At 39.1% G+C, this 17,513-nt stretch overlaps 1 protein-coding gene across 1 annotated transcript; it reads left to right on the top strand.

Annotated features, from left to right (window-relative positions):
* Positions 1 to 1,614: 1,614 nt before the first annotated feature.
* On the top strand, positions 1,615 to 16,687 carry LTA4H (leukotriene A4 hydrolase). Its single transcript, XM_079303479.1, has 19 exons — positions 1,615 to 1,958; positions 2,809 to 2,939; positions 5,040 to 5,160; positions 5,613 to 5,681; positions 6,349 to 6,453; positions 8,728 to 8,780; positions 9,414 to 9,486; positions 9,803 to 9,943; positions 10,155 to 10,178; positions 11,130 to 11,200; positions 11,314 to 11,425; positions 12,257 to 12,401; positions 12,479 to 12,582; positions 12,935 to 13,005; positions 13,218 to 13,272; positions 14,029 to 14,124; positions 14,646 to 14,728; positions 15,451 to 15,555; positions 15,857 to 16,687. The coding sequence occupies exons 1-19, from the start codon at positions 1,665 to 1,667 to the stop codon at positions 15,975 to 15,977; spliced, it is 1,974 nt and encodes a 657-aa protein (XP_079159605.1). The 5' UTR covers positions 1,615 to 1,664; the 3' UTR covers positions 15,978 to 16,687.
* Positions 16,688 to 17,513: the final 826 nt, after the last annotated feature.

The following is a 17,513-nucleotide window of genomic DNA, read 5'->3' as shown; positions in this document are numbered from 1 at the left end:
AGTTTGTTTGGGCATGTGGCTCTAGTCTAGGAATTTAGACAAAGTTCCAGGGTATCACTGTGGATGCTTCTCACATTGCCCTCTCAGATTCACATCCAGATGGGACAGCTGGGGCACTGGGATGCCCTTGAGAGGCCCATGGGCTTTGCCATCAGCTGATGAGCACACAGAAACCATCTCTTGGTCTTGCACAAGCCTAGCACATCAAGCCTAGCATTCCTCCTGTGCCCTCAGCTCCCCACAGCCCCTGGTGTGCTGCTCCCATGCCTGTGTGCACTTGGGCTGAAGATCTGCTGCTTCAGAGACCAATTTCTGAGAGTGACAAGGGTTAGATCCTGCATTTGCCATTACATGTTCATGGTTTCTAGCAATGCTGTGTTAAGAGTAATGGCCCTTTGTTGCCAGGCTTTTCTGTCAAGTTGCCTCTTAGCTCTTATTACACAGAGAAGATTTCTCTTGTGTATATTCTCAGTTGAGTCCTTGCCACTGGTTGGTGGCTGATGCAAGGTTGCTCATGGTACAGAACAATTTCAGTGTGCAGTTCAGGGCATCAGATTAGTTTTACTGAAACTGTCTGAGTGCACAAAGCCAGGGCCAGAGCAGGGCTCACCAACATCCTGCTCTGAGCACCAGGCACATGCATCCTGCACCCCTCACAGCAGGGTGTCTTGGTCTTTTGCCTTGGGCTCTAATTCCCTACTCCTTTTATGTGCAACTGGCGTGGAGCTATTTCCTGGCTTGGAAAAAGAGAAATGTGGGTGATCATATTACTTCTCAGCATCTGCTGACCTCCCACAGACAGGAGAACTCTTTTAGTATCCTTGTGCTGAATTGTGCAATAAATAAATAAATAAATCGGTGGCAAAAGCATTAGGAAAGAGGGGGTGCCTAAAAGAGCATTTTCAGTGATACTAAGTAAAGGGAAGCAGGGATGCTCACAGCTGTTCTGCAAGCTGCTCATAGCTAGTGCACCTATGGGCTCCGGCCAGGATCCACTGAAGCCTCGGGGGTTTCTGATCACTGAAATTCTCACTCTGAGGACAAAAGTGTCCGGCTGTGTTACCGCAAGCAGGACGTGGCCTCTGCCCTTCCACCTTCTCTCTTCTCTGCCTGTCTGACCCTCCCCATCGTCTCTGACTCGGGTGAGGCTGGGGTAGGTCTTTTTCATCTCGGTTTAAGAAAAAGGGTGAATTTTTTTTGAAGGGTTTAACCCCTTTGTTGAGCTTTTTGAGCCATTAAAATGTGAAAATACTTTCCCTGTGCCCGCTCTCAGTTTTGTAGCTGATCTCATGGGACACTGCAGTTACCCCAGCCGAGGAGCAGGGAAGCAGCCAGACACGGATAGGTTTTGTTCTGTTTTTAATGTTTCAGAGTCCAGCGCTTTTCCTACAGCTGTCTGGGAACAGCTTTGATTTCCAAAAAAAACTGATTTTGCCTCTGGTGTTGAGGCAGCTAAAGAGAAAAATACCTTGTACCTCCCCGTCGGGGAATCGAACCCCGGTCTCCCGCGTGACAGGCGGGGATACTTACCACTATACTAACGAGGAACTGTACGATAATGCCCTCTACAGCAGGGCTCATATTGTGTTTGATTGCTCGCTCTCTCGTAAAGGCCAATTCGGGCCAACCATGCTTCTCGGCACACCCGCTCAGTCTCTCTCGCAATGCACCATGGATTCTGTAGTTCTCGCGCCGTTCCCCCGCCCTCTCCGAGCGGAGGGCGGCACTACACCTCCCAGGGGCCCCGCTGCCCTCTCCGCGGCGGGCTCAGTGCTGCCTGCGGTGGCACGGCCGGGCAGGGCGGGCGAGCGATGGCGGACCCGAGCTCCTTCGCGTCTCCCGCGTGCTGCCTCACGCGGCACCTCCACCTGCGCTGCCGCGTGGACTTCGGCGCGCGGGCGCTGCGGGGCACGGCCGCGCTCACCGCGCGCGCCGAGCGCGAGGCGCTGCGCTGCCTGGTAACGGCGCGGGGCGAGGGCGGGGGGCGCGCGGGGAGCCCGCGGGCCGTGAGGGGCGAGCCCGGAGCCCTTTCCTCTCCCGCATCCCTCCTTCCCTCTCCCGCATCCCTCCTTCCCTCTCCCGCATCCCTCCTTCTCTTCCCCATCCTTCCCTAGCACGTGGCCCCGGTCCTTCCTTCCTTCCCTCCTTCGTTCCCTGCCGCCGCTTGGCCCTGCCGGACCCGCCGCCCCTGCCTGCTGCTCGGCTGGAGCCTGGCAGCGCCTCGCAGCCCCCGGTTCCCGCATCTCCGCCGAGGGAAGGGCAGGACTGAGTCTCTTCCCTTTAAAACGGCGGAGAGCATGCTGCCGAAAAGATGGAAATAAATCACTGGAAATCTAGATTTAGGGCTTTTTCGCCTGTGTCTTTCGTTATGCCCACTGCTTTCTCTGTTATCTCTGCACATGTGAACCTCTTAAACTTCGTGTTATGTGCAGAATTTGGGGCTTGTGGGCTTTTCTTATGGCGACTGCATAAAATTCGTTTGTGGTTTGCGCTTATTTTTTTAGGAAAAAAAGCCCTGTCCTGTTAGTAATAAAGAGTAACGCCTTGCTCGTACTGAAAATGAGTATTGTGCTACTTAATTCATCTTCCATTGCAGGAAGGTCTGGATTCGCCGTGGCGTGTTCCAGGATGGAAGCCTTAGCAGGCGCTTTTATACCATTCTCCTCACTTCATAGCAGAGCTGTGGAGTTGTTACCTTTGTCGTTTTTCATAGTAAACTCACTTCTATGGTTAGAAGTTGGTTTTCTTTATCTTTCTCCTCCAGCTTTCCCAATTCAGTGCTGCTCTCTTAAATGTTCTTTATCACAGGTCCTGGATACAAGAGACGTGCAGGTGTTTAAAGTGACTGTAAATGGACAGGATGCACAGTTTGCTTTTGGAGAAAAGCACAGTTTCAAGGGGACCCCCCTGGAAATCACATTTCCAAATGAGCTAAGAAGGTACACCCTTTTGACTGTTCCATTTAGGAGGCTTTCAAAATGCACTGTATAAACTGCTTGTCTGCCTGTAGGGTTGTTGAGTAAAGCTTGCTAAGGGACTTAGTATCAGGGTATTGCATTCGTTTGTACATTAATGTCATATTTGGCTTTCATTAGTGAAAACTTTGGGAGTGTTGGTACCTGTCCCCAGACCTTGTATCATGTACAAAATTACTCACTAAACTGAGTTGCAAAATGATGTGTAGTGTATCACAATTTTTACAATGCTTCTCATTAGTAATATTGTTTCTGCTTTAACTACCTGGTTCAGAATCGTTACAGTGTAAAAGCACATGGAGCTACAGCTCCCCTTGGATCTTCTTTTATATGGGGCTGGTTCTGCATTTCTGCAGAACTTCAGGTTGCCACTATGCTTAAATAGAAGTGTGTTTTCAAGTAATCAAAGTTTTATTTTGTTGACTACACTAAGTCCAAGTCCCTGAAAACTGGAACTTGAGTTTTAGCAACATGATGGAGAGCGAACATGGTCTGCCTCTTAAGGTGCAAAAAAAAAGCTGTTGCCAAAAAGTTTTTTTTGGCAGTTTGCCTTGTATGTTGTAACTCAGTGGTATCTCAGTCCTCCATGGTGCCAAAGCAGAAAGCTGTGATTGTATAAGGAAGTTCCCTTGTTTGAATACATTTAAATATTAAGTTGCTTCCTACTTCTTAATGTTAGGGTTTTAGCACTCGTTGCTACCTCTGAAAACTCTTTCAGTTTAGTCTGGTTTCTGAGCTTTTCTTTTTTTTTATGTTGTACTCTGAATTAGTGCAATTAAAAAGCACAAATAATGAGGAAGAGAAAGAAATGTTACAAAAAAGCTGTCCCTTCTGGAGAAACACTTTTAGTCTGTTATGAAATTAAACAAATTAAGTACTTGAGCAGACAGGCCACATCAGAAATATAGGCCTGGTTTTTTTGTTTGACTTTCAGCTGCCTTTTTTTTAAAGTGCTAAATTTCCTGGTAAGAAAAAAAAAGAGTGAGGTATGAGTTGTGACTGTAAGAATTCATGATCTTGTGAGACATAGTCCCTCATGTATCTGTCAGTAAAATAGTGATAGGAAAGGGTAGGAGTTACAACTGGAAGTCTGATTGTTCAGAAAGCAATGTGCCTTATGGTAATACCAATTATTTTCTCATTTCTTGTCTAATATGTACTTTGGAATACTGGTTATAAACCAGATGTGTACACCTGACCAGCTTATCTAGTGCCCAGCTCCTCTGATTAGCTGAAGTTTGTTCTGATTTGTGGCTGGAGTGTTTATTCCAAGAGTTGCATGTATAATCTGGAACTTTTTGAAAACAGAAGCAAGTACTTCCACGTTCTTTGGGTGTCAGTGATAGTTAAGATGTGTTTTTGATAAATAAGTATGAATGTGTCAGGTGTGTGTGTGTTCTCTTGTTAGCAAACTGATACCTGTCTTACACATAACTGTTAGTTTTTACTTGACACTGATTCTGAAACCCTGAATAAAACCTGAACTTTTTTTTTTTTTTTTTTTTTGGTTAACCCCTGCTGTTAATGGGAATTAATTCTGTAATTATTGGTAATTTTCAGGGTGTTTTTTTTTTTCTTTAGGATTATACTTGCAGAACAGTAACATCAGATGCAAAATCTAATTTTTTTAGTCTACAGAATACTTATTCTATGTTATTCAGTTATGTTTCTTCTTATATAGGGCTTTGCACTTTTTTGTTTGTGTATTGCAGAGGGTTTTTTATACTTACATGTCAAGGTTACTTAGCTGTGACAAAACTATATATAGCTACCTCAAATAGTTTAAAGAAAAGGTCTGTGCTCTCATTTAAGAGAGAAGAGAAAAAGTTTCCAGTTAGTAAAAACAATAATAGAAGTGCCTTGGGTTGTAAAAATTGAAATAAGCTAGCCATTTTTTAATACCATAATTGAAAGGGAATAATTGTTTTTAATATGATACTTGTTCTCATTTTTAAGGCTTTTGAGATAGTGCTGCAGACTTATTTTCTAGACATCTTTGCAGAGGAATTTCAGTGTGATCAGGATTTGTGTCAAAACAGTCTAACTGTGTTCTTTATTATACAGGGGACAAGAAGCAATTGTTGAAATTTCTTTTGAAAGCTCTCCACAGTCTTCAGCTCTCCAGTGGTTTACTCCAGAGCAAACTTCTGGAAAAAAACACCCGTTTCTCTTCAGCCAGTGCCAGGTAGAGTTCATTTTTTTCAAACTTGTTGACATGCCACTGTAATTTACCTGGGTTTCTAAAGAACTGGAGAGGAAGGCTAGAAAGAGCAAGAACAGTAGCCTGTAACTTCTAGCTGTGTGTCAAAGGTCCTACATGAAAACACTTAATGTCAGGATGTTGTTGAGATTTTATTGTATGTTCACAGTTTGGTAATTCTGGAAAGTGCTTTACCCACTCCAGTATTCTTGTTCAAGAATATATAGTCCTTTACAGCCAATAGTCTATTGATCTGCCTTACCTACTATTATTCCTTTTACAGGGCCTGTTAGCTCTAAGTGATAGAAGTACTGGTTTATAGCAATGAATTCTCTGGAGGAGCTGTATAGATTTTCACTATAGTACATTAGTTGATTTATTTTTAGTCCTCTGCTTTAGAAAGTTTTGTTTTATCTTGTTTTCCTTTCTCTCTCTAGGCTATCCACTGCAGAGCCATTTTTCCATGCCAAGACACACCTGCTGTGAAACTAACCTACTATGCAGAGGTAGATGAACTTAGTCATGTCTTAACTGACAACTGCTACAATGTGTGAATTTATATTGGTCAGGGTTTTTTTGGTAGCTGCCAGCATGTGGCCTAATACAAAATCAGAATATTTACTTTCAGCTCAGTGCAAGAGGAAAGAGCTGATCTTCCCTGTGGCAGTTCTCTAACTCTACCATTTCCTTTTTGTATGTATCAAATCTTTTTCATTGTTCTGTATCTATTTACAAAAGGAAATAAAAATGCAATAGTAAGAAAGAAATATACTTGAAAATCAGGAAAAGCTGACAGTAAGATAGCGAAGAGTGCTGTAAAGTAAAAAATACTTTAAATGGCTCTCATGTATGCCTTAAGTAATATATTCTGGTATAAAGTTAGGGGATATTTGCTGTCCTGATGTAAATACTTTTAAGGAAGCAACAAACAAGATAGATGTGCACTGTAACATTACAGCTGTCTGAAGAAAGTGAGCCTTTTAACTTCTGTTGGAGGTACTCCTCTCATTAATTCAATATTGCCAGTTTTCAAGACATTTGCCATATGCCTAATGTTCTACTTGGCAGAGATGACCTAACAACAGAACAAATCTGGGCTACTCTTTGTTACCAGCAGCTTGTAGTATGGAGTGCAGTGCTGAGTGCCAGCTGTGTTGCTTATGTTGCTTTCAGATATCCGTCCCAAAGGAGCTGGTGGCCCTGATGAGCGCCAATCGCGACGGAGAGGCGCCCGACCCGGAGGACAGCACTCACAAGATTTACCGCTTCAGCCAGAACGTAAGTGCTCCGGGCTGGAAAGGGCTGCACAGCATCTCACTGCTGACCTGGGAGCCTCACAGTCACCTCAGGTGGGGCTTGATGTCATCAGTAAATCGTGTGACTCATGACTCTGGGGTCTTTGCCACTCCAGAAATAAGAGGCATTATGGGACTCCAGCTCTGAGAAGACAACCAGTAAGTGCTGGTGGTGTTTGCTGCAGCGTCTTTTTTGATGTTCCCAGAAAAACCAAATTCAGGTTTTGAAAACATTTCAATACTCAGAACTAGTCCTTTCAAAACCCTTTTTATCTGCACTGATTCTTGGAATATAGTGCAGATGCAAATAATATGGGAGTAAGTTTTGGAAAACAGACACTGCAAATTTTAAGCTCACCAAGATCTAAGCAGTGAAACTCAGCGTCAGAACCAATTTTTAGCTTGAAGTTAGGCAAATTTTGATAACAAATTTTTTAATTTTTTTTTTTTTTTTAATGTGAAAGCTTTGGTTTGTATGGAAAGTATTTCCAGCCAATTAAAGATTACTGTTCTCTGGAAGTTTTATTAAGTGGTGCAGCTGGTCTAATGATTCCACTGCTCATAAAGCAGCAGTCTTGATTTACTCTTCTGGCATTTTTGTTCTTAGAGATTTTTGGGTTGCAGTTCTGGTGTTCATGGTGAGCTGTTCATTGTGCTGAACAAGCAGATAAAATTAATATAAGAACTGGGCTGTTGACAGTGAATGACTGCAAAGAGGAATGGTATGATGTCACTGGAGGAGAGGAGGGCAAGCTACTCTGAGCTGCAGTAGCTGTTGGGCTTGATTTGGCTGCTTCATGAAACCTGAGAGAGGGGAAAAAACAGTTCCCTTATGTGTGAGCTCATCAATAGGCAGTGCTCTGCCCTCTCTGTGGAGCCCAAACATTTGCCACTCTCTCTAGTCCAGATGACTTCTGTGTAATCCAGAGATAAATGTTATCTAGGAATACATTGTTGATAAGCTTGATGGACCTGTACAAGAAATAACATTTAATGTAATTGAAATTATACTACACTTTCTGATAGAGAAAACCATTACTTTTTAAAAAAGACATGTTTTTATTTAAAAAAATGCATTAAGCACAAAATGCATAAATTAAAAAAGACATAAAAAAAGACACACACGTGGCCTGATGCTGACACTGATTTGTTAGAAGAGGTGTCTGTTTCCTCAGATGAAAAAGACAAATGCATTAAGCTCTTGGATATGTATGTGTGCTAAGCTTACCTGAAACTACTTTTTCTGCTCCTGGATAGCCAGGCTAGAAAGAAGGGTAGTGGAGAGCAACCTCTGTGAAAACAATTTTACAACCCAACAGTCATTGACATTTGAATTTCAAAGTGTCAAAATAGCAAATTGGACATCAAAATGTGGGGGGATGTTGATAGTCTTTTAATAACTCAGCTTTAACATAAATCAAGGGACTTTGTTCTTTTCTGTAATATTTTCTGTGGGTTAGTAGGTAAAACTAAAACAATATGATGATATGGGCATTTTAATAGACAATATTTAAATGGTTTGTGAATAATAGTGGAATAAAAATTTCTGAAATTGTGTCTCCAACTAATTATGATTTAAAGTCTTACTTATTTAACATTGTTTAGTTAGATAAAGTGGAACTTTTACAGGGATGGCTGTATTATCCCTTTTCTTTCCAAAGCATTTGGAGAAAGCAGTTCTCTATAAAGATAACTCATTTAGGAGTTTTTTTTATCGAAATATCAAATATTTAGAGTTTATTTTAACTCCAAACATGGAAATCAAATATATGCATTTGATTTTTCCTGAATCTTTTGTCTTTAATGTATTTATATCCATAAATATTCTTGTTTACTTCATTAAAGCTCTTCCTGCATCTTTCTATGTGATAAAACTGCCCTTTATCTGAGCAGTATCTCTTAACTTCTCCTTCTATAAAATTTAGTGGAACTGAAATGAATATGGAAAACTGACTTTCTTTTGAAGGGAAACCAAACCAGCAGGAATTTTGCATGCAGATTTTTTCAAACAGAGATGATACTTACAGTTTTGTGGGTTTTGCCTAGAACATCTGTGAAGCAAGTACATCCTGTAAATAAAGGAGTATCATTCAAGGAGAAAGAACGATATTTTTGAAAAAACAGTGCCTGCCTTTAAGGCAGGAAACTGTGGAGGAAAACTTCTTTATTAAACATACCTTTGTTCTTCTCTGAGTCAGTAGTATGATAACTGACATTACAAGTAAGATTTCTTTATTTTTCTTTTGTTCTCCACTAGGTTCCCATACCTTGCTACTTGTTTGCTTTAGTGGTTGGAGCTTTAGAAAGCAGGTGAGTGAATATGCATAATGCATAAATATTAATAAACACAATAAATCTTCTGATTTTTTAAAAACTTGTTTCTTGGTTTATTTCTAAATTAAAGGAGTATTAGAGATTGAGTTAACATGCTTATTTGTATCAAATTGCATGTATCTTGATTTGCTCTTGAATAACTTTTTTTACTTCTGGTGTAAATTAGAGAAACAGCATAAAGAGTTTGGATCTGAAAAAGCCCTTAGTGGATACAATTTAGCACAGGGCATAATCTTTTTTTCTAGTTAACAGATAAGCCTTGTCATGTACAAAAGGCAGAAAAGTATTGCCTCAGCTTCATTTCCCATTGGTACAAGGTTGTGTTTATCTAGGCCACAATAATGCTTTTATATTAGGTCTTGAAAGCATTTAAAAATCTGTAATTGGTTTTCCTCTTCTTTTGTGTTGAACAATGCATGCATGTTGTTTGTTTTGTTTTCTAAGCCTTTGCTTCAGCAGTGGAGAGGAAAAGCAGATAAAGAATCTCAGTTTCCTCTGCAACATGGGTTACTCAAGAGTAGAGTTACACATATGCTGTCTGTATTAGTTTCCCATAGAATTACTTCTGGTTTGTACTGTCTTATTGGCATTTATTTTTGCTTTCAACAGAAAGATTGGCCCAAGGACACTGGTGTGGGCTGAAAAGGAACTAGTGGATAAATCAGCCTATGAATTTTCTGAGGTGAGTCATTAACAACAACAAAAATCTATGTGGTAAGATAACTATTTCACATAGTATTGGAAAAGAAACAGACTACAGTTCACTGCTTTATTCATCTATAGTTCTCCTTTCTCAACCTCCCATCCCACAAAATGCAGCTATTATATTGCAGTACAAACTTAGTACTGAAAATACATACTGATACAATCCCATACTTGTTTTACATGTGGGACTTGCCAAGGTGAAAGGGAATTAAATATGGTATCAATAACTTATTATTTGTTCAGTGTTTGTGGTCAGAAATCATCTTAGAAACTAATGTGAATTCTTGTTTCAGGCTGAAGCTATGCTGAAAACAGCAGAAGATTTGGCAGGACCTTATGTGTGGGGACAGTATGATTTGTTAGTCTTACCACCTTCTTTTCCTTATGGTGGTATGGAGAATCCTTGTCTTACTTTTGTAACTCCAACACTACTGGTAAGTATAGCAGTGATAAAAGTCAGTTTTTCCTTAGGGCTTGCATATCAATCAGCTGATAGATATTAATGCACAAATTGGATTAGTCTTTTTCCTAGAGAGACCTGTAAATGTTCCTGCCTCCTATGTAGTTAGGGATCATACAAGAAATTATCTATTTTGAAGTTGACTTGAACCTAACAACTAACTTGTCTTTCCCTTTTCTTTTTAGGCAGGTGATCGATCTCTATCAAACGTAAGTCAAAAATAGGTTCATCTCTTCAACAACAGAACTTAAAGATGTATCTCAATTTCTTTATAATCAATATCTGAAAACTTGGTCTCTTTTCATTGGGGAAATTAAAAGTTAAGGCAGTAACTCAAGAACTCTTATGAAAATGAGGGTTAGTTTTAAGTAAACTCTGTAAAACTGGAGACATATCTATTTTGTATAATGGACAGATGAAAATAACATGAATGCTTGTATACATAGAGTGCTGGCTGAGGTTAGCTGCTCCATAACTCTTTTCCCATCCTATTAAACCACAACACCTGTGTGTTTAAAAATCACAACTGAATTTGACTCATTGAAATTGTTAGGAAATAACTTCTTCCTTGATGTGTCTGTGCACTAGAACTCACATATAGATTTCTTAAAAGTGGAAATAATGAGTACAATTAGGGTAAATCCTTTTTTTTTCCTGCAAAGTTGAATACTCTGAATGCAATTTTATTGCCTATAGCTTTTTGCTAGACTGATGTACTTCTAAAGTTAAAAAGAAGATTGTCTTAAACCAAGATTACTAAAATATTTGACTTGGATACTTTTTAATGTATCATGCATCATTAGCTTTCCCACAGCAGAATCTGCTTAGGTGAGAAAGCAGTACTAGTCCATCACTAGGTATTCTGTATTCTGAAATGTGATTTCATAAGCAAGTTACCTACACCAAGCTGCCAGAGGAATTATTTTTATTGCTCAGTATGCCTCTATGGCTTGCAGTCTGGACATTGACAATTGTTTCTGTCAACTAGGATGGTCCTCTGCTTAAAATTTATATGGATAGGTCTACAGAACTGTGAATGCTAACTGACTTTGTGAACATAACATAACAAATGAGATCCCATCAACATTTTATTCTTTCTGTTGGGATTTGATGTTTTTTGCCAGAGGAGTCTAAATGGTGGATCTCTTTTTGTGTTTTAGGTTATTGCACATGAAATCTCTCATAGCTGGACAGGAAACTTGGTAACCAACAAAACATGGGAGCATTTTTGGTGGGTATGATGTTCAGTGCAATGCAAATCATATTTTAAATTTAATTTGTATAGAGACAGGCTAAATTCATTTTGCCATCCTACCAGTGCTGACTTCATCAATGTCTTTGCAGGCTGAATGAGGGTCATACTGTGTACCTGGAACGCAGGATTGGTGGTCGGTTGTTTGGTGAGCAGTTCAGGAACTTTCAGGCCCTAGGAGGTTGGAGAGAACTGCAGAACACCGTAAATAGTTTTAAAGTTATCATACACATTTCCCAAATAAAATTTGTCCAGTCAGCTTTCCTAATACTTTCTTAATAGAGGATGAGCAACTTTGTTTCCAAGGTGTTTGATTGCTACCCAAGGTAATATCTTAATATCCTCAGATTAGATTAAACTTTTTGAATTGTTTTAAGCTTTTCGTAAAGATTAACACCTTTACAGCCTCTTCTGGTTGTTCTGAGTATGACTAAATTGCAGTATTGCCTGTTAACATACTGGCAAGCAGCTGAAAGTTTATCAAAATTATCGGCAGCCATGACAATCAAAATTTCCAGTGCTTCATGCAAGCAACTGATTTTTTACTGTCTATGATGGTTGTTTAGTTTTGTGTTTTGTGGGGTTTTTTTGTTTGGTAGCATAATCAAACTTTAGTTTTCAGCTTTCTAGTTTGTGACATCTTACTAGTTCCCTGAGCAGCCTGAAGTCTCTTCTGCCCATATTCAGAGCTGAAGTTTTGCTGGCACTTCTTCTGTCAACAGGGGTTTTAAATTCGAAGGCTTAATGACATAGTTCAAATAGTTTGTTAATAAGGGGATAAATATAGCCAGACTAAAAGGTACTCATGGTTATGACAGTAATGATAGTAATTAACTGCTTTGAGACAGCTGGAGCACAGAGTGTTTTAGTAATCTAAGGTTTGTGCAGATTCAGAACTTCAGGGAAAAGGAGAATGCATTGAAATGAAGCTGTCTCAGTTTTGGATGGTTTATATCTTTATAAATAGAATTAGTACTGATCTGCAGGAGTGCCAGTTTTCCTAGACTAATAAGTGTTCTTGTGTCTTTGACACAGATAAATACTCTTGGAGATAAAAATCCTGTAACTAACCTCATCCTTAATCTGGATGAAGTAGATCCTGATGTTGCCTATTCATCCGTGCCATATGAGAAAGGCTTTGCTTTGCTTTTTTACCTTGAGCAGCTTCTTGGAGGACCAGGTAGGCATTAGTCAGATTTTATATGTTTTTGTTTTCCACCTTGATTTCAAACACTGAAACATGTTCATTTTTGTTAGATGTCTTCATGGGCTTCTTGAAGGCTTATGTTCAGAATTTCGCTTACAAGAGCATCGTAACGGAGGACTGGAAGAAATTCTTGTACTCCTACTTCAAGGATAAGGTTGGGTAATATTTAAAAGTGATTGCTTGAAGTGTTTTCATTATGTCAAATTATGACTTAGGTCAGAACTTATTTAAAGACCAGTTCTTTATTTTTTTTTTCTTTAATTCAAGAATTTAATTGATGTAATCTGGCAATTTATGAAGATGGGTTTGCACTAAAATGCCCACCCCCACTTTTTTTTTTTTTTTTTTTTTTCTTTTCATAGAGGGGAATGTTTTGTTTTCAAGTAATCTGTGTAAGATTCTTCAGGGTAACTGAAACTAGATTTTGTTTTCTCAAAAAAAAAAAAAAAAAAAAAAAATTCTAAAATCACATTTAAAATTTAGTAAGGCTTTGTTTTGCTTTGTAGGTAGATATCCTTGATAAAGTTGACTGGAACTCGTGGTTTCATGCTCCAGGAATGCCACCAGTGAAGCCTACGTAAGCTGCACTCTTCTGTAGTTCATCTTTTCCTTCTTCAAATTGTGATTTCCCTAACAGCAGTTTGTAAGCACAGTGAAAGTCTTATATATGTTTTATTGGAAAATGTCCTAGTACTATATAAGTGTATAAAAATAGTCACTGTTGATGTTTTCAGTCTTTCAGTCTGTGGTTATTTCATTATGTGGACCTTTGTTTTTAATATTTGACAGGTATGATATGACACTATCAAATGCTTGCGTTGCCTTGAGCCAAAGATGGGTCCAAGTGAGTGTTTAAAGAATGCTAAAGTGTCTCTTATCTTGAAAAGCTAATTCTTTTTGTTACACAAAGTGAGCTATTCATTTCTGAAATCTCTCATTTGTTGAGAGTGTGTGTATTTATAGTCACAGTATGGCTGCCAGGAATTTTGCATTTCCTAGGCTAGACCTTCATCATAGGGTCAGGATTAGCAGGGACTCCTGTCTGTGAAGTGCAGTCCATATTTTAACAAGGCACAGAGCCAACATCTTGTTATACATATGTAGTAACCAAATGGAAAATACTCCTTTTGAAACCCTGATATAGTGGCTTGATTTAAAAACAAATACCAGGGTACCTCTACATAACTGATTATATTTTATTACAAGTAGGTCCTGTGTGGTATATTGGAGTTAGTTTGCATCTCCCATAATAAACTGGGATTCATATCACATAATTTTCTCTAGTTTGAAGCATGGAAGTCATACAACTAGTAGAGAATTCAGCATACCTTCCTTTTGTTACCTCTGTGGCTTTTCACTGTACTTGCATCCTTTTAACTTTCTTCTTCTGAATGTTACTTTCTATAAAAAACATGTTTGATTTTTCACTTAAGTAACAGAAAGAGATAGAAAGATCAGTGGAGAGAAAATAAGTGAAGAATACAAACATCAGACAGCTCCCTTCCCCTTATTGTAACATCCTGCACAGATAAAAATCTTTAAGTGAAATGGCTCAACAGTAAGTGTAGATACCTATAAAAAATTAACTCCTATCTTTTAGGCAAAAGAAAGTGATTTGGGCTCATTCAGCTCAGCAGACCTGAAGGAAATGTCATCTCATCAGTTAATTGAGTTCCTGGCACTGTTGCTTCTGGAGGTAAATGCACACATGGGATGACTTGATTGTGGTATCACAAAAGCAGACAGAGAAGCTCTGCTGTGCTTTGAAATTAAATTACTCTCTTTCTTTTAAGTTTTGCTATATTAATCTGCTCTTGCCATGCGCAGTTAGTGAAAACTTCAGCCTTGCCTCCCTTATTATGTCTGGCTCTTCAGCTGAAGAACAGCATACAAAGTATTTTGGATTGGAAGCTAAAAACGAAACCATGAGGTGCTTGAATCGGTCTGAATTGGATGTTATCTCAAGCTATAAATAAAATTGAACAAAAATGCTTCATTTTGAATGTTACAGTAGTACAGAATGTGGGAATTAGGTAATATTTATTCCTTTCCCCTTTCCATACACTGAAAAGATGAAAGGAACAAATAAAATATTTATCATGGTAGGACTTTAGTTTCTTTGTAGCATCAATCTTCTTGAATTACTCTGTTTATTATTGAAATGTCTGGCTTGAAGCCTTCCTCTGGCTTATTCTGACTATGCAATTTCTTTTTCAGGCACCTCTTCCATTGTCACATGTCCAACGCATGCAGGAAGTATATGACTTCAATGCTATAAACAACTCTGAAATAAGATTCAGGTTTGTTTTAGTAGGGGCACTTTCAAAATTTTACATGTTTTTGTAAAATAAGGTGTCCTGCTTTGCCTGAGACATCCTGTTTTACAGAACTGGGGCAGGGTTTGGGTTTGGGATTTTTGTTGTGGCAGTTTTGTAAATGCATGTTCAGGCATCACGCTTACTAGGGTGATATCCTGTTATTCATGAATTGGGCAAATACAGTCTAGTGAAAGAACTCAGTGGATAGCAGATAAGCTGTTCTTTATTTTAATCTGGCATGCTAGCAAAGTAACCTGATGACCTGATAACAAAGTATTTCACACATATTGCATGGTTTCTACTTTTTGTAAGAAGTTTAATTTATTTTTAAAACAAAACACGCACATGCAGGTAGCTGGTGACATTTCAGCTGGTTGGTTGGTTTTATCAATTGGGACAAGTGCTGTATAACTCAGTTCTGAGTGATGCAATTGGACACTATTGTAATATAAAAAATACATAGCTGCAAAAAATAGTCCTCCATTTTGGAGGAACTTGGCTGCAATCTTTTCCTGTTGTACAAAAAAGCTGATGTTTATAATGTGCTAGTCAAACACAGGGTATTTTATGTTGAACTTAGCTAGAATCTCATTCCTATGATGACACAGAAGTGCTCAAAGCATTTATGGGAACAGAATCATGTGATAACCACCACACTAACCACAAATGAAATTGTAAGTGCAAATTTTTTCTTCCACCTCCAGATGGCTGCGCCTCTGTATCAGGTCCAAGTGGGAAGCAGCTATTCCTCTGGCTTTAAAAATGGCAACAGATCAGGGCAGGATGAAGTTTACTCGACCATTGTTCAGGTAAAATAATCTCCAAATTGCAGGAGCTCATGCTGTTGGCATTTCTAGTAAAATGGAATGTATAAGACTTGAAATGCATTTATTGTACATGTTGAAGTAGCATAATACAGAATTCTCTGTATACTGTGAACAAGCTTATTTTCAGAAGTGCTTTCCTGACATTTTTTGCATAGCAGAAAGCTTAGTTCCAGGATGTACTTTAAGGCAAGGCTTTTGAGGGAAAAGTAAAACCTTAGGAAAATCACTATTGTATTATTTTCCTGGATTTTTGTAATGGTGCCTTCCCCTACTCCTTTTACAGGGACCTTTACAGTTTTGACAAGAGTCGAGATCTGGCTGTCAAGACATATCTGGAACATCGAGCCTCTATGCACCCTGTCACTTCAATGCTTGTGGGCAAAGACTTGAAGCAGGACCAGTGACAAATGTACTGATTCCTTTGAGATTTTTGTGTTGCTGAAAGAAGAGACTGATTGCCCAAACTGTTGATATGCGTGCTTGATTATGCCATAAAATGCTCTGCTGCTTTGGTACCTTATGTAACTTAAAATTAATTTTCCAAATCAAGTTCAGTACTGTTGCAGTAGATTGCACTGCCAGCAGACTCCAAGTACTCACAGACTGTCACTGCAGACTTTCCTAGCACACTCTGACTCCAGCAGGCTCCAACAGCCACCCCTCACAGGAGGGCCAGCAAAAAAACCTCTCTCCCTTCTCTGTCTCTCCCCCTTGACCAGCTAACTTACTCTTTTATAACACCCATCCTCATGGACACAGCCATGTCCCATTGAGGGCAAGGCTGTTCCTCCTCTTTGGTAATTAGCACACTGTAACTCATCAGGGGCGAGGCTGCTTACAATCCATTCTCCTACACTTCTTTCTATTCTGCATTTCCAATTAAAGCAGCAAAATTGCTACATTTCTGGAATTGAGAGAATGTTTTTGTTACAAGCAATTTTTAGAATACACAAAAACTGTTCTGAGATGTGGTCATTTGTCAGTGGTAGAATTAAAGAACTTGGAAAATTAATTGGTCAATGGTATGCTCTTTGTGCACAGCATTCTTTTACATAGCACACTGGTTGAAACTTCAAGTAGACAAAGACTAAAAAATAAATCTTTTCATTCCCTACTTGTCTGTTTTGTCTGTGTATTGATCTGTACAAAAAGTTTTGTTTTAATAGTTTTGTTTTATTTATTCTTCTTTGTTGTGGGAGAAATTTTTATTATGAGTCCAAGAGAACAACGAAAACCAAAATGGTTTTCAATCCACTATTTATTTTCAAAACGTAATATTGCAGGGGAGACTAAAGCCCTAGTCTTTCCTTACCCAGTTTGATTCCTTTAGTATTTGGATTTTTTAATGAGTTCTGGGTACTACCCCTCATGCTCATATAACAACTGGAGAGTAGTACAAAAACAATGGGAGAGCTGTTTTTCCTGTATTTATTACAGCAGTTCCAGCCAATGGTTTAGATGATGCTGTGGTGAATGCTGCCATCTCTAGGCTGGGTCTTGCAGTGAGTTTGATAAGAACTGCTTTTCCTGTAGCTGATCAGTTTGCATAAATTAAATCTGTTGACATAGGGATAACCCATATCAAGGAGTGACAAACAAAACCAAAATGTGCTGGTTTAGGGGAGGAGAGTGGCAATATAATTGTGGCAAAAGGCTTTGTTTAGTTGTAGCTCATAGGATGAGAGAGGAGCCTGTCAGCTGATTTACTTTTGAGTTTTGATCTATATAAGCTTTCAACTTGTTAAACCCAGGCAGTAACTTATCTTAAGCAGCTACTTTCTCCCCCATGGGATGGGATGGGGGAGAGAACTGGAAGAGTCAAAGCAAGGAAACTCATGGTTTGAGATAAAGAAAGACAATTTAACAGATGGAGCAAAAGCTGCGCACACAAGCAAAGCCAAACAAGGAATTAATTCACTATTTCCCATGGGCAGGCAGCT

Source organism: Erithacus rubecula, assembly GCF_903797595.1.
Source record: "Erithacus rubecula genome assembly, chromosome: 4".
Taxonomy (NCBI): domain Eukaryota; kingdom Metazoa; phylum Chordata; class Aves; order Passeriformes; family Muscicapidae; genus Erithacus; species Erithacus rubecula.
This window is presented reverse-complemented; position numbering and strand designations above follow the sequence as displayed.

Bases quoted from the DNA above. Each gene is read 5' to 3' on its own strand.
- LTA4H (XM_079303479.1), top strand. From the start codon at position 1,665: ATGCACCATGGATTCTGTAGTTCTCGCGCCGTTCCCCCGCCCTCTCCG. The intron at 8,781-9,413 runs GTGAGTGAATAT...TGCTTTCAACAG, and splicing joins GTTGGAGCTTTAGAAAGCAG to AAAGATTGGCCCAAGGACAC. The intron at 13,006-13,217 runs GTAAGCTGCACT...AATATTTGACAG, and splicing joins ATGCCACCAGTGAAGCCTAC to GTATGATATGACACTATCAA.